A 17,771-nucleotide genomic window follows, 5' to 3' on the forward strand; every position below is an offset into this window, starting at 1 on the left:
CTTATGTTGAACATTTTCTCTCGAACTTATCTGCATTCTGTTTTGTTATTCCATTTTCTCCGTGGAAATGATTTTACAACTTTTTTTGAGTATACTTCGAAACTACTCTCGTTTAATCTTTATCTTAAGAGTGTCTCCCGGTTTTGTTCTTCCGCCGGTACGTACTTACTGTCTCTCTCTCTCTCTCTCTCTCTCTCTCTCTCTCTCTCTCTCTCTCTCTCTCTCTCTCTCTCTCTCTCTCTTCACGTATCTGCTTACCCTTCGTTCCCTTCTTAATAAAGGTCTCTCTCTCTCTGTGTCTCCTTTCGCATCGAGCGGCGCTGGTAACTCTTCTGAACAGATCGCGTTCGGCTTTCGGACGCGAAGGAAGGAACCAGTATTCATCCTGACTGAATCTTAAACCGAGTCCAGTCCAGTTCAGTGTTACAAACAGACTTCGAATCGAACTCAGTGCGGGCCACACGCTAATTCCAGCTATATTCAGAGTGCGCGAGGTTTCTGCTTTTCTCGCGAATCCATTTGGGATTTCTTAATATCGTCTCAACGGAATCTCGGTTGGCATTTCGTTATTTGTCTTTCGGGGGTTCAACCCCTTATCGTCCTTAATTCGGAGAGTATACACCCCGCGTGTGTCGCCCCCCCATTCATCCATCCCGGAATCGACAAATATTTGCGGAAGGAACCGTCCTTCGTTCCGGCCTTTCGCTTTAACGTATTATAAAAACTGAATTCTTCATTCTTAATTTCCGGTGAGTTTCAAATGGTTTCCTTCTTGAAATCTTTCACGATTTTCTTGGAATTAAGGTTTAATTAAATCAATTTGGATCAGTCGGCAGCGCGTGCGAGAGTTTAATTGATTTAAGTTGGGTAAAACCAAGGTGTGTTTACTGATATATCCAATGTTGAAATCGTGCACACCTTAAGTGCTCTGCTAGCTTACGCCTTTTTAGACGGTACAACTTTTGACTCAACTATAGATTGGTCAAAAAGTTGAGTTAGCAAAAATTGGTCAGTGATAAATTTATAATTTGGTGATCATTCAACTTGTAAAACTTCTGTTCACAATATACCCAACTAATTTACTCAACTCGAGTTGACTCATTCAAATGAGTCAAAAAGTTGTACGGTCTGAAAAGGCCTTAAAAATCTGAACTTCATTAATGAAAGTCATAATTATCATCTAATTAATCTTGTATATCCTCTCTGGTATAAACGTAACTTAGGCTTTGAAAGATAGGCTAATTTTAACTTCTCTAACTTCATACACCGCTTCCAAAATATTATTTTGAAATATTTCCCAAAATTTCTATCCCATAACTTTAACCATCTCTTCTTCTTTGGCCCACCCCAAAATATTGGATGTTCCTATATATTTTTGACGTTTTCGGGCCATTAGAGAAAGAGAAAGAAGAACTCGGGTCTCTTTAAAAATCTTTTAAAGTTATATGGAGAGTTGGTTGGTCCTTTGGTTTGGGGGGACGCTGTGCATTGGAAAGTGGAGTAAGGCCGCGGACGATTACGAACGTGGAATCGTTCTAACCATTTCCCCCGAGAAGCAATTTCTTTCGGAAGCGATGGAAATTGGTTCCGTGAATCCCTAGAAAGTGGCTGGCACTGATATTCAAATTGGGACTCACTCATCTCTCTTTGATGGCCCGAGTCTTAACCGACCACCGAAAGCCGTCTTCGCCACACGCCTCCCCCCCCATGCACCTTTTAACCACCAAGGATTGATTTGCATAACGGCCCATTACCCAACCTTGCCGCGTTAGAATCTCCTCCCTCTCTTTCTCTCTCTCTCTCACTCTCTCTTATCGTCGCTTCTCGCTTAATCTAATTGTTAGAATTCCAATCGTTTCAAAAGACTGACGTCATTCTCTCTCTCCCTGAGCTGCGTTTCTGAAATATAAATAATTTTTAAAAATTTTCAATAAAACGTTGTCTGAGTACAATATTTTATTTCTGACCCAGTTGGGTTGTATTATGTCTGGCCGGCATTCAGTTTTGGCAAGTGAACATGCAGCAACGAGAGAGAAACTTGCCTCTTTATTTTTGTTGCGGGAGTTTGTTTAGTTGAGCAAACATTGATTTAGCTCGCTCATTGATTTCGAACTGCACACACCGCGCGGCCTGCTGCAGCCAGCGTGATTCAGTAACTTTTTTTCAAAAACTACAATGTGTATGTAGGATTGGATACATTTTGCTCGTAAACATCTTTTTCTCTCGGCGGTGTCTAGTCACGTGATCGTTTCCTATATAGGAATGATGCCAAATTTCACGCTTCATTAATTTTGGCAACTTTATCCCATCGGATAGACACGCCCGCCCGCCAATAAAAAAATAAATAAATAAATAAAATAGAATCCGGTACACTGACTGACTATAAAAATCAATCGGCTGTTTTAACGCCAACGCGTACTTGTACGCCAAGCTAGTTCTTATAGTAAACACCATAGGTTTATAATATACGTCCCATAAGTCTGGCACTACCTATACAAGTTCGTAATGCTAGAGACTTCCAAAACGTCAAGCGAGTATTGCTGGACCAAGTTCCATCTAGGTCCTATTTAGTCTGCATTACTAAGCCCAAATTTGACAGCAGCGCCTCATCAGGCCTCCCTCGCTTTACCCTGAATCTATGACCTACCTGACTCACTTCAAAATTACAAGCTCCAGTTTGTAAGTTACCAGACATTACAAACTTATGGATGGCCAACATATCTTGATAGACTTATAGCGGTAGTCACTCTGATTAATGTAGTATCTTTTTTTTGGTCCATCAGCTAGGTACCTAGACAAATTGTCGCGTGTTTTTCAAGTTCCCGCTAGCGAGCACGCACGCAGTCAATGTAATGTCAGGGACAAATACGTTAGGAATGTGTCTTTAGCTGTACGGGAAAAGAGCCGCTTAATGGCTACCGATTTGTCTTTGCCGTTGGTGCCCGATACCACTCTCTCACTCTCCCTTACCCCCCCCCACGGTATTTGTAACTTTTGTCCGCCCGGGAGCTAACAATTTGTCAACTAGGAAAGAAAGTTAGTTCCGTTTTTCTTTTTTTTTAAACTTTGGTTTTAAGAATGGTGGTACAATGACGTTAACCTATATGTAATGTAATTGGCTTAGAGCTCCCTTCGTATCTTCAGGAAGGTCTCTTCTCTTCCATATAACAAAGGCAATAGCGGAAAGTAAGGCAGCAAGAAGAGCGTAACGTTGTGTCTAAGCCAATGAAAATAGTATTTACTGCCTGTCCTGGTACGTTGGGATACTATAGTCATAGTACGCGAGTACGTGGGCAAACCGACAATGGTTGGTGCTACGAAATCTATTATTACAATCTCCAACAAACCAAAAAACATTATTTGTAACGCATTCCCGCAGATAAATGCCTCAAAATTCAAATGAACAACTAGTCGAATTGTCTCATTTCGACATTTCGAAATATTAGAGAAATTAAAAGAGATAACTGGAGTATACTGAGTCGTCCATCACGTTTATTGACACTGACCCAGGGTTCATACCAGGTGACTGTCCAATATAAAGATGGACAGTGAGAAAAGCGAGCACTGCCATTTGCTATACGTATAGTTATTTCTATTTTCCGAGTTGGGAATCCGAATTAGTGTCGCGGAAATAAAATAGAGAAGGTCGCTGGAGTGAAAGTGAGTGTTTACTAGAAACGGTCGCGCGGGCCCGCGCTCCGATAAGCTAATTAGAGGATCTCTCACGGACACCGGCGCACCACTTCTCTCTCTCACTCTTTCTCATCTAGAAGAGAGAGTGCCTAGCTGCCACCGCTCCGAGAACTCCTTCTGACAGAAACTATATTATATACTTTCCTCTTATTCTTTATTTCTTTCCCTCCTCCTGCTCCTGTACTCCCCAATCTTTTCTCTCTCTCTCTTTTCCTCTTTCTCTCGGGAGTCTCTGGGCCATCAAGAGGAAAGAGGAGATGGGAGCCAATTTGGATTTTTCTCTCTGATCCTCGTAGCGACACTCCCTTAGTCCTACTACCATAAGTTCATAAAATATGTTAGCCATAAGTTTGTCACTGGTTACAAACTGGATCTTGTAATTTTGAAGTGAGTGAGGTAGGTCATAGATTCAGGGTAAAGCGACATACGCCTGGTGAGGCGCTTCCTGTCAAAGGCTTAGTAATGCAGACTAAAAAGGACTAGATGGAAGTCCTGCAAAATTAACCACCAAGTGTAGTCAAATCAATTCTCGCTTCTGTCGTTCTCGAACTAGCTCTAGCTGTAAGTCTCTACCATTACCAAGTTATACTTACGGAACGTATCACTTATAAATTTATGGTCCTACCTACATCCAGCATTCACGCATGCAGTAGGGAAAACATATAGCCAAGGTTTTCATTTCGACTGCATGAGCGTGCCGCTAAAAACAAAATTCACCTTTATTCCGCGTGTGAATTTATCCGCAATTCATCCTGAATATTGCGCATAGGCTTCTCCGGCCCTCGCTTCAATCGTTGAATTAGATATTCCGATATCGTTAGAGCGCTGCCTTTATTTGATTTTAGAATGAATGCTAGGATGGGTATATTCATTTTGGAATGGAACAAATTATAGGCGCAATGATTTGGCCGAGTTCCCTCGATTTGTAGAGCCGAAAGAATTATCCCGTTTCCCAATCTGTTCCGTCACTCGAGTTAATGAAGCGATATTCGGGGAGAAGAGACGAAGAGGGTAGAAAGGCGATTAGATCATTCCAAACCTTGACTACGTTAAATGAGATTCACGCTCTAAATAGAACACAGAACCACCTTGCACCATCACCTTACGTTCCAAATATATACTACGTACGGAATGCATTTATTTCTGGGGTCGCGCGAGCGATTCCAAGAGTTGATATCGAACTTTTATTTTTCTCCTTTTTCTTATACTATAATAGAAAAGGTAGCTTAGGGTAGAGGATGGGGTTTGTGTAAATATAGTCGCGGCGGCGCTCTTTGAAAGGTCCTTTGATGGATGGTTTCGAGGTCGAGGAGGTCAGCCGCCCACCAGTCCACCCGCACCACTAGATTTATTCTTTTCCGCTCTCAATCAACATAATCGAATTTCCAGTGTTCACTCCCAAATATTTACGCGTTGTTTTCTGTGACCATCGTACTCATACTGGCAACTTGTCCTTAGAGTTGAATTGAATTGAATTGAACTCTACACAACTGGTTATAATTGTTATAAACCAATCTAGTGGATATTTCCTATTTCAATCTGATACGTCACTGGGGTACGTACGCGAGGAATGGTATGGCTCCGCTTCGTTTATCGAAATGGAATGTCCTTCAAATTTATTAGACTTCCTTACCAGGCTAGAGGGATTGGTTATATCAAATCATTTTGGATCTCCCTTCAAGCTCAAATGGTCACTACATCACTTAATTTCGACCAGGTTGACTTAATTTGCAATGATAATGAAAAGAGCTTGTCCACGATGTCCGGTTGATAATAATAACGCGATGGCCATACATGTCCCAACGTTAGTTTCTGGTGCTAAATCAATTGCAATCTTATTCTTATCTTTGTATTATTCCGAGGAGGTTTATGTCCTCGACGAAATAGAGTTAAGAAAGCTAGCTTGTCCACGCGAAATAAATGGAAGCGGAAAACACAGAGTCTTGTATGGTTGGGGTAATCGATGGAGATATAGCCGTGGGCCATAACCAAGCTCTAGATGGCCTACTTGCCGAGAAAGGTGTATATGTATAGTACAGCCTCGCTTTTTGACGCGTGCCACTGTCCAACAAGAAAGATGAAAGAAACAAAGGCGGTAGTAATCCAGAGATGCTGGGAGGGAGCATTCCGTCTTTGTCCAAAAACTGAAAACAAAATGTCATCCACCATGCATGCACGCGCTAACAACTAAGTTTTTCACACCGGTACCACCTGTTTTTTTTTATTCAAACTCCAAAAATATAGGCCACGGAGAATAGGCCTATACTTGCAAGCTGGTAATTGACATTTAGCTTTCACATGTTGTAAGCCTACAGCAACGGTCATTTTAAACTAGGGGTTTCGAAGGTGGACACTGCTATATCAAGGTCACTTTCACGAAATGAATTATTTTCAAAGTGACCACGACGGTTCAAAGCGAAGGGGACACTGCTATATCAAGGTCAATTTCACGATATGAATTATTTTCGAAGTGACCACGACGGTTCAAAGGTCAGTTCGTGGGAGAAGTAAATGAAATTAAAGTATTCCATAAGCTTACTGATGGCCGGAAATTACTTCCGGTCTTCTTTAGAATTTCTTTAGAAGTCCAGGCGTGATTTTGATAACCTTACTCTATACTTTCTCATTCAACTTTGCTCTATTACACTGTAAGAGAAGTGAGGCTGTAGCAGCCTAGTTCTGGAAAAATCATTTGGGAAATGATGAAGGGTGTGGGGGGGGGGTAAGCGGGATCCAATCTGTCTTGATCTTGGCATATTTCCTCCATGGATGGCCGATAAGTTGGAAAACGCTTTATCACGCCGGCACCTCACCTCACCTCACTTCTTCTGACTTTCACAGCTTTTATAAGAGAGAGAATGAGAGATGCCTCCGACATCAAACACCCCCATTCTCCCCGGTCTAGGGATCAAACTCTCCTCGGGAAATATTATTATTCCCGAAAGAGGAAAACTTGGAACAATCTAATGAAGCTTAGCATCTTTTTTTCTTCTTCCTTTTCCATGATGGAGATCTATATTGGATGGAAAACGGATATTAATTTTCGCGTAATAGAGAGATCGGACACGAACATACCCGAGAGGCAAGCGTCCCACCCCTTTGCAATCTGCGTACATCTCAATTTTAATTCGCCAGACTCTAATCACAAATATGTAAACGATATATATCTTTGAGATGAATAGAAATCGTTGAGGTAGAAATATAAATCGTTGAGGTAGAAATATCGTTGAAGTCTTCACTAATTTGAATATCCTACTAATTATGATTAGTATGCTAAAGTTTATTAGACGGATTTTCTCGTTAAGCGTATCAGTGAGTTAATTTTTTCACTCCTGATAATTTTACGCGTTTTTGCGTTTTCTTCTTTCTCCTTTTGTCCCGGAGAAAATTTCATTAATTTTAATAGCCTACTAATTATGATTCATCATTAGTATGCAAATTTTATTAGACTGCGTATTCTCTCGTAAAATGTCTCAATGAATTAATTTTTACGCGTTTTTGCGTTTCGACGCTTCGTTCATTCTTTCTTCCTGTTCCACGTACTGAAAGGAAAATCGCAAGTCTGCCTGCCGGACTTTTATTATTATTGAAGGAAGAATTCCTTTTTAAAGAAAGCTTATAGCTATACTTTTAATCTCGGTTCAGAATCGTGAAAAGAAAATTCCCCAAAAAATTCTTTACAATAATTTTAAACGTCAAGGGAGCTACGGAATTTCGCTTTTATTATATTATGGACCGTTTCAGTTCACGTAACGTTATAGCGCTTAAAATCCCAAAAAGCGAATGGAATAACAACAATAAAATGGAATTGTCGACCGTTAACAAGATGGCTGTAGAAATTCTTTCGGTCGTTTCCACTCCTCTTCTTTTAAACTCTCTGGAAATGAAATATGTTTCCTATCGCGTTTACATCCACTAACTTTATGAAATCGTGGTTCAATTTTGGACGAGATTTTAAGTACACTGCGTATTCTGTCGCCTCGATCACCTTGAGACATTTCTTAATTCGGCAACTGTTTATTTACGTTTTGTTGTTGTCCTGAGGTGGGAGGTTGTATATGGGCTTTAGAATAACGCCGCTTTCTTTTCGGGGGTCCATTCCCCCGGGGTCGTTGTCGATTCCGAGGCCCCATAAAACCCCCTGATACCCGCGTGAGAAAGAATAATAACCCCCCGTAAAATCTTGAGAGAAAACTTCTAACTCAGACTGGAATCGTAATTCCGACTACTTCCTTTATCCCCAAAATGACAAAAAAATATATAGGGTAAAGAAAAGAAAATGCAATACGTTATTGCATTGTACTTTCTTTTTCATCCAATCATCGTCACTCTTAAGATCGATGTGATATATTGGGAATGTAATGTATTTAATTGGTTTAATTTTTGATGATATCTCGCTGTATTTTTAACTTGGGCAAGGGTATAACGTCACGTATGAGAGACATACGTACTACTGGTGGGACCAGGGGACCTAGGCCCCCATTTCCGCTTGCTTTTTCTGTTCATACGCGTGGGATTGATATACATATACAGGTAGGCCTCTCTATATTTGGCTTATAGTTCATGGTGGGCATGGGCCCCCGTCCATAGCGAAAGAGAAAGACTCTATAAATCTACATCTATCAAGATGCTGTCTGTCCATTTCGGGCCCGGGTTTTGTTTACCTCCCATTGTATTTCAGCCAGGCCAACTCAAGCAGCCGAGTCTCTTGATAGATGGATAGATGGGGGCTTGTTCCTCCATCTCCGCATCCTTTCGTTCCATCTCATTCCGACGAGAGCTCTTTCCTCCGAGGGGTCCCTTACTTCTCAGCCATAGATTATTTGAAAGAAAGAGTAACATTTTCCTATATAGATAGAAGATAGTTTCCAATCTCTTGGTTGCACTTATCCTAACGGATTTCCATCCGTTCTTACCGCTTCTAAGGAATACTCTAGTGTACTCTATAGGCATGCATATCCATCCGCTTTCCATATAAGTCAATATAGCAATCATTTTATGTACCACGTATCAAGAATAATACATTATTCGAATCCTCAATCCATGCACTCGCCGTCCGTATCTCTTTTCAAGTATGATTGTATTAGGAAAGTTTTTAAAATCGGTGGTGGGGGGAGTCAAGGTGACCTTTGCACCGCGCGGCGGATTATTGGTAACGGGACTTCGATCTTGATCCGATAAATTGTCCCGCATTTTATCTCGGGGGGTTTTGAAAGTAACCGTATGTCTCGTATGGTCAACCCAAGTTCCCCAAATTGACAGCTGACTTGACTCCTCTATTCGGGAGACGAGAGTTCTGCAGTTCACTCTCGAGTGAGTCTAGTCGGGTCTGGTGCGGGCGCCCACATATTAAGGGTTGATACGTAAACCTGGAACGAGCCACTGTAATCCCGACCGACTGACTGAGTGACATGGAAATAGATCAATTCGAAGTTGGAATTCGCAGTCGTTATCAAACTGGGTTCTACTTTGGAGCTAGGGAGCCTTAACACTCGTCCCGAAATGCTCCATTTCATTCCAAACCTTAGGAACCCTTCTTGCATGTTATGTCCCTTCAAGCTACAGACAGAAAGCCATTACACCAACCATAGGTTCAAGTGTTGGTTTCCAATCTTTAGCGGTTAGCACGCGTGCCAGGAGTCAATTCGAGCGACTTTTTTTTAAACAGAGTGACGTTTTTCCACTTAGGCCTCGGTTGAGAACTTGAGAGAGAGAGACAGTACTTCTCCATTCTTTAGCTTCAAGTCCTTCAGATATCTTATTGTTGTATCTTTTTCCTAAAAATACTTTGGAGCGTGTTTTGTTTCAACATATTCTCTGGAATGACAGCGATATCAAATTGCCTCGAGGTGCTTTAGCCTCCCCTCTTAAAGTATTCCCCACCAGACGATACTCTTTGTTATTTTTAAGTAACTTGACACTGCAATTTCTTCAAAATAACGTCCTCTTTTGCTAATACACGATCAAGTACTCCTAAAATAGACGCGAAATATTCATTCAAAACGCTTAGAAAATATTTCGAATGATTTTTCGATCCTTTTGTCTCCAATGTCAAAAAGGAGGATCAAAGCTATAGGCAATACCGGTTTCCGCTGACGTAGTACGGGCTTTCAAACCGGATGTGCCTATTGGTAAATACGCCGCGACTTCCTTCGACCGTCCTTATTGATATATAGGCATTTAAAATTTGCCAATTTCTGGGTTTAAAATTTGAATATCGTGTTCCCGTTTGTCGATTTTCCAATTTCATTAAGAATAGAGGAAATCGATACGGAAACGGAGCTCTACCAGTCACGCCCCCTCCACACGGGCCCAAATTTCATTTTCGAGAATCCCATTTTTAAAATCTTAAAGGAGAAAGAGTTTAGAGAAAGGCCCATAATGATCGCTTGACAGATGAGATGGCTGAGTGAGTAGAGAAACCACGGAGAATGTATAAAAGGGGAGACTCGGAGTCAGAAAAAAATGGACTTAGTCGCGCACCCCGTTTCTAAAACGGTACTGTGCCGTTCCCCGGTTAACATGGTTACCGCTCCCCCCTCACGGCAAGAGAGCGTACGTTCTCGCGCATGCGTTCAAGCCTCCTTCCTTGCTGTAGTATCATGAGCTTTTTCATAATTTTCAATATCCCTAGTTTCCTAGCCTTTACCAACGGCTTGCGCGTCGAAGTTGCGCGCCACTGTACTCGGTATCTCCCTCGTTTTTTCCTCCCCCTTTCCAGAACGAGTCTCCTCTCTTATACATCCTCCTTGGATGTACTAAATCAAGGGTAATGTTATTAAACCACTAAAAAATAAAGACACGCGCTGCACATTTTATTTCAGAGTGTATCATCACTTAAGCCTGTCATCTCCCGTGAAACGATATTGCCTATGATTCGCATTAGTAATTCTTGAACGCGCCATACAGTAGTTTTCCGTTTCCTGTGTTGACGCGAGGGTACGCAGCCCAATTTTGGGTTTATCCGATCAATTTGTAAAATCTTCTCCCCCTCGCCTCTATTGGTTTTATTCCGCTTAAGGAGGAACTGGGCTGGCGAGTACTCGCTTTATTCTCGCTTGTATGTGATGTTCAAGAAAACGGAAGCTCTCGGGCAAGTGCACGGTGGTGTTGCGTGGCTGCTTGGCTCCCTTTGGGTGGATGCCATTAATTTAAGTTGACAGTTTGCGAAGACCAAGTCCTCTCCGTCCCTTTCTCTCTCGGTGTTTCTATACGGACCTCCGGTATACGTGCTGCATGTGGGGAAAGGGTTAGGAAAACTTAATTATCCATAAAGGAAAACGTGTCGCATTCATCCCACCGCCACCACTGCCACCTCGACCTTTAAATTTGGTCTAATAAACTTCAACTATAACTGCAACTTTTCAACGACGTGATATTACCTATTACTTTTATAAATGTTTTTAGTTTTGTTTTGGTTTTCGTTTTAAGGATACTGCTGAAGGGACAGATGGGGTTTCTTCTGTGGTCCCAAAGGCTTACAAATAGGTTAATCCAGCACCAAGAAGTGATATCTAGTTTATTAGGGAGAAGGTATAAATTCTCCACATTTATAATCTAGCTTTATCTCCAGTCCAAATTAATGTAGGTCCGGAGTTAATCCCCGCCTCTAAATTACAACCAGCATCTCATTGGTTCTTGAAAACTTACGTCAGCGCGACGCGAATGACGAAAATTACGTATTTTCCGACTAGGGAGAGGCGAAATAGCACGGGGCCTCCTTTTACGTCCCCCCTTGTATTTTGAAAGGGGGACTGGGACCATGGCGCGCGAATACTTAGGCATCTTATACCTTCTTCCTAATAAACTAGATATCACTTCTTGCCAGCACTGCTAGAAAGTACTAGGTATATTTCTAAATGGATTATTTCCCCGTTGCCAAAACTATAGATTTATCTCTCTCGCTCCTTGTCTCATTTCTAATTCCATTTATTACTCACGATTTGTTTTAGGCGATTGCGTACTAAGTTAGTAGTTAATTGTCTTGTCTATCCGATGTATCCATCACTCGTCTCACGTGCCATGCATCCGTGGGTGGCGGATGGGTGGAAGAATTAAGCATCTCGGATTATATGTTTTTACTTTTTTAGAAACCGTCAAGAAAAGAAGGTTAAATAAAGTTTAGCTTTTTCACGACGAAAGTAACCCGAACTCTCTTAACGATGCTTCAAAAAGATAAATCTTCAAATTTTTCTTCGGCTTTTTTATTTTTCAAAGTTTTTTCTCTCTCTCGGGGATGGCGTCTGAATCAGCGGGTGTTAATTGAAAAGTCGCCTTCTTTAAATTTTAAATTCAACCCTTTCAGAAAAAGTTTAAGAAGGAATTGCTTCCTAGCTTCGACCCATAGAAGTTTGCGTAATAAAATAAACATTTGCTCTCTTTTTTTTCTGTCTTTCTCTCTCTCTCTCATAAAATTTTGAAACCCTATCCGGATCTCCGTACACGCTCGTCTTTAAAAATCACTCCAGATATAAATTTTGATTTACGATATAAAATTTTCGTCTTTTAAAATGCCATTTTATCGTTCCCCAATATTATTTTTCGCAATATTTTACAAACAGAGATTTACCGAGGCCTGTATCGCATATTCCCCGGTTGAATTTCCCACGAAAATCTATGCCTATGTACAGGGTGTTTCTGATAAGTCTGCTTCCATAAATTAAGGGGATAGTGTTCTTAGGGAAATCGATTTTAGAGTCGAAAATGTATGTAACTTCTATCTCCAGCATTTTGTTTGCCACAAGGGACACTGTTTCCGGGTTATGATTTGATTTGAGTGTTTTAGGGATGACCCCTTAATTAATTAAGTTAGAAATGATTGTCTAAATCAGTTTCTTAATTAAATTTTAGGGGTCATCCGTAAAATACTCTGGATGTAATCTTAACTCTTAGCTGACTTATCAGAAACACCCTGTTCCTTTTCAAGTCGGTGCGACGGCGGTGTCTCTTTTAGTAAGGCAACGCCTAATTACCGATTACGCGCTATCGCGTTGGGATACTCGTCGTAAATTACCGGCATACCTCCATGAATATTGTAAATTGCGGCCCCAGCTAGTTACGTACAGTTGCCTTTCTTTATTTGTCATTCCCAAGGCGTTTGAGCGTTACATATCGAGGGGCCCACCGTACTATAGTTGGGCTACCCCATTTTCCCCGGCGCTTTCAGGTACAGACACGATGTCATTGAAGTTGCCACCCCGTTACCGCGGGCGCGGTATAGTACACTGTGTTTTAAGCTTCCAATTAAGAATTTTCCGCTTTTTTCGGCCCCGCTCTCTTAATTACGGCGACGTTGAAATCATGGGTCGTTGGCGGTTGCCGATAAAGAGAAGCTAGAACATTATTACTTACATTTAGTCGAAACCAGTTGGGGGAGAGACTTTTGCCAGTTTGGTTCGTGACTTTCCACTTTACTCGAGTTTCCAGAAACTTCACTCCTCGCAGTTAAAGAGAGTTCTATTCTATTCTATTTCTATGATGGTGATTCAATTGGATTCGTGTAGCAAACTTGGCTTGAAATTGATCGACGCTCTAATATTTATTTATCTTCGTCTCGAGTAATTATTAATGACGCTGGTAGCTTTGACTATGACGTGTCAATCACGTTCTCGACCTCACTCAGGATTTAAGTTCATTACAGACATTTAAAAGACCATTTCTTAGCGACGTTATATCTCTCATCTCGCGCTGGAATTTCTCTAATTAAAAATGAATTTACACGGGCAATTATCTATGACGTTCGCGTTTGAAAATCTACTATAGGTTATCATAAGTTCATAAGATATGTTCCATAAGTTTGTCACTGGTTACTGAGAGCTTGTCATGCATGAAGTGGCGTAGGGAAAGTGACGCCTGGTGAGGCGCTATCAAAGGTTTAGTACGGACTAAATTGGAAGATGGATGCAAAATTAACCACTACCGAGTGTAGGACTTCAATTCTCGCTTCCATCGTTCTCTAACTAGCTCGAGCTGTAAGTCTCTCAGTAGCATTACGAAGTATAGGAAGCGTCATACTTATGGAAAATATCTTATGGTTATATGATATAGTGAAATCTCGTAGCGCATGCAGTGGCTATTTAAGGATATAACGAGGGAGGGTGGGTCTGGTCGATGATGAAAGACGATGGACGGCTAATCAAAGGATGTCCAACGTTTGATTGACGTCTGACCAAATAGAGACCACGCGAAAATGCCAAGAGAAATGGCCATTCTCTCTGCCAAGATTAGGGGAAGAGGCTCGCCACCAGAATCGATCAACTCATTTTTTATATCAAGACATCTCCCGAGAGAAGGGTCTTTCATCGTCCCTTGTCTGATGAGGACCATCTACCCAAAGTGCTCGCTCTTCTTCTTTGACCAAATACCTCTTTTTTCGATACTTTTTTAGCTTCGACTCTCAAGGGGGGAACAAAGAATATTGTCTTTGGGGTTGAAATAGCACTTTCAAAACGTGCAATACAATTATAAGTTATTGTTTTTCTTAAACAGGACAAGAATTAAGCGTGGAAGATGTCTGGGGGATCGGCGGGATCTTTCCGCTTGGTGTCGGCGCTCTTTCTGGTCATCTCGACCTCGTCGCTTCTGGTCTTCTCGCAGAACTCGGCCCACGATGACATGTCGGACATTCAGGGTAATTATTGCCGGAATAGGAGACCGGAAAGCTGTTGCGAAAACAGGGACGACGGTTGCAGCGTTCCTATCCTGGGTACTCTTTGCTATTGCGACAAGTTCTGCAACCGTACGCGTTCCTCCGATTGTTGCCCCGATTTTTGGGAACTGTGCATGGGCATCGCGCCACCGGACCCTTACGTCAGGCCACGTGAGTATATATATAACCGGAACTTTTATGCATGTTTTTGGCGCCAGTCAACTTCCCAAAATGTTTATCTCTTTAGTTTGCCCATATTTAATAATCAAGCGAGTTCTCCTTTAGGAGCTATAGGGGGGGATGGGGTGTTTAACGAAAAACAAAGTTAATAAGTTTATGGTCCCCCGAGGCTTCGTCATAACACGGGATATTGTGTTCTAGCTGGTTTCCTCTAATTGAAATTTACGAGCGTGTCCGCATTACAAAAACTGATGGCGTAAACTCGTTAAACGTTTACTTAAATCGTACGCTCGTCTAAATATGATTCTGGTTTTTGCGGCCGATGGGGTTCAACGATCCCCTATACGCCATGAAACCGAAATTATCAAACGATATATAATCTGCTCCCTCGAGACCCAAGGGTGTTTGTTCATTTACTTCTGGGATCGACACCAAACCATGCATAGTCGACAAGGGGCGATCTCCTTCGGGGGTTCAACTTGCTTGAACTAACCAAATTTGCTTCTTACTTCAGGGTATTTACGTAGATAATATTTCATATTGAATTAAACCGCCCAGAGAAAGACAGAATGAATAAAAAAAATAAGGAGCTTATTTAATTAAGATTAGATTCGGTGTCGCGTAAGTATTTCTAATTAAACATTTTCGTCGCATTCTCCCTCGAGACCCGAAATGATAATTGTTAAAAATTAATATTCCGGAGTTGATCGCCGTATAGAAAGTGCACACTCCCTTATGGTTGTACCATAAGTTTATAAGTGATATGTTCCATAAGTATAACACTATTTATACTTCGTAATGCTACTGAGAGACTTACAGCTCGAGATAACTAGTTCGAGGGAGAACGACGGAAGCGAGAATTGAAGTCCTAACTGCACTCGGTGGTGGCTAATTTTGCATGCAGGACTTCCATCTAGGTCCTATTTAGTCTGCATTACTAAGCCCAAATTTGACAGCAGCGCCCCACTCACCAGGCCTCCCTCGCTTTACCCTGAATCTATGATCTACCTCATTCACTCACTTCAAAATTACAAGCTCCAGTTTCTAAGTTACCAGACATTACAAACTTATGGAAGGAACATATCTTATGAACTTATGGTTATACTTAGACACGGCTTTAAACGAACTATATTCATGGCGCCTTTTATTAGTTTTTGGGTTCCTCCTATGAAATTTTAATTCTGGTCACCGAATATCCTTGCCGGGTTCAATAACACGTATACCATTTTACAATTTTCATCTAAATTTTTTTTTATTATTATTAAATTTTAACGCAGTCTGGTGTATGCATGCACGCATGCATATTAAAGACCTTGATGGGGGCCCGGGGCAAGGACGCGCTATCTGGCAAAAATGTTACTATCACTAGGCCTAAATTGGAATTTGTTTCAAAGGTGGCCACACACACGAGCTCTTGTTCCCAAGTAGCGACTACAAATAGTTGCTGTATGCGTACGGAATGTGTGTTTGTACTTGACTCTATGTACTGTACATTATAAAAAAATGAATTCTATGGTAAGGTCGGATGGCGTTATCGGATGGTTTTAATTACAAGGAGGCCTAGATACTAATTAAGGCGGGGAAGGAGGGTGTGCCACCGAACTAAGGGAAGGGGGCACTCACTATATCAAGCGACTAAGAGATAAGAAAGGCCTCCGAGCTATAACTTCCATCATTTTCACGCCTTTTATTTTTTATTTAAAATACTAAATTTTTTTCTATCTCTCTCTCCTCTGGGTATGATGATATAATAGATTGACTATTTTAAATAAATGAGCTATAGGGAAATGTAGCAAACAGTTGTAAACAAACAAACAAAACAAAAATACAACTACTATATCATTGTTTCAACTTCAAACCCCGGGCACTTTTGCTGTACCAACGTGCGTATAGTTGAAATATACTTGGCTGTGTCGTAAAGTTTGAAACAACTTTTGACTTGGGAACCCATATTATATATTCACGTAACTCCGATCAGCTTCCGTCCGTCCGTTGAGGACCAAAGAAATAGCTGGCGGCAAAACCGACAAATCTGTAAAAGTGAATTTTATTCATTTGACTCTGAAAAAAGATGCATTTCAAATTTGTTAAGAAAGAAGGTTCCGAGCTTTAACTTACGGGCATGGTTTTTTCTCTATGTTGAATATTCATGATGAGTTTGAATAAATTTTTCTTTCGGAGTTTGAATTTCGTATTGAAGAGAGTGAGTGAGAGAGAGGGGCAATATTTACGTTGGTAGTACAGTACTTCGAGGGGTCGGATATTAATTCCTGGTTAGAATGATATTTATGAATTTAAAGCAGGTCGTCTTAGGCTAAAGCGAAATAGTGTCTTATCCTTGGGCGTCTTCTTAGTGTTCAAAGGACCAATATATTCCCAGTACATTTTATTTAACTTTTGGAAACATTTTCAATTCGGTGCCGTTTTCTGTATAACAGAGTGAACACTTTTGTTTCCGATAGAAACTTTAATCTCGGGTGTGCGGCTCTTTCTCCTTATTGATAAAGAGACTCTTTATCACTCCTTGGAGTTTTCATCTTCATCTAACCAACTGCGTGCGTGCGGGACTCTTTATAATTACAATTTGAAAAGATCCCAACAACATCCTCGGGCCGTATGGGTTGTGTATGGATAAGTGTTGCCAGTCATTTCAGACGTGTGCAATTCAAGTTCAACCGCCACATGCAACTGCCTGAAAAGCTTGTGCGCAGATACCACAAGGTATCAACTCCCTTGTACGTCCCGATACTGAGGGTTTGTTTACCCCAGTTTTTAGGCCAAAAAGGTCTATTGGTTCGGAATTTTTATAGTATAGTAGCGCAAGCAGGAGGTTGATGGTAAACTTGTTAATCCCTTATGGTACAACTTAACAAGGCCTATGCACAAACATTTTCAAAGTTTATTAAACCTTTTGATCCCCATTGTATATACCAGAATAATATTTTAGTTGGGAAAAAAATCTTCGAGTATGACGAAACATCTTATTTCCAAATAATCCACTCATTTAATTAATCCAGCGTTTTCATTTGCCGCTCGCGTTGTTAGTGGTGCTGGTGATGGTAGGAGCGTGGGAACTACACGGAAGGCTGCGAAAAAGGCGCTAATTGAGAGAGCGAAGTGTTTTGGTGTCAACTATCTGGCGCCTCTTGGCCCGACACACAAAACATCCTCGCGAGTGTCACCAACTCCTGAATATTCAACAAATCAAGACACGTTGAAAGAGTTCTTGAGCGCGACGTTCTTAGCCTAC

General features: G+C 41.2%; 1 protein-coding gene across 2 annotated transcripts in view; it reads left to right on the top strand.

Moving 5' to 3' along the window:
- LOC149718137 (putative peptidase C1-like protein F26E4.3) overlaps nt 1–17,771 on the top strand; it is a 173,775-nt gene that overhangs the window by 149,631 nt on the left and 6,373 nt on the right. Inside the window, exons 1-2 of one of the 2 annotated variants that reach the window (XM_089868842.1) lie at nt 312–749; nt 14,182–14,512. In XM_089868842.1, coding sequence (XP_089724968.1) covers nt 14,203–14,512 — 310 coding nt within the window. In that variant the 5' untranslated portion in view covers nt 312–749; nt 14,182–14,202. Of the gene's footprint in view, nt 1–311; nt 750–14,181; nt 14,513–17,771 lie in introns of those variants that run through there. The other variant, XM_089868843.1, reaches the window with a different exon arrangement.

This window comes from Phalangium opilio, unplaced genomic scaffold (genome assembly GCF_054372755.1).
Source record: "Phalangium opilio isolate 3A_F unplaced genomic scaffold, DU_Popi_V2 ptg000002l_1, whole genome shotgun sequence".
Lineage (NCBI taxonomy): Eukaryota > Metazoa > Arthropoda > Arachnida > Opiliones > Phalangiidae > Phalangium > Phalangium opilio.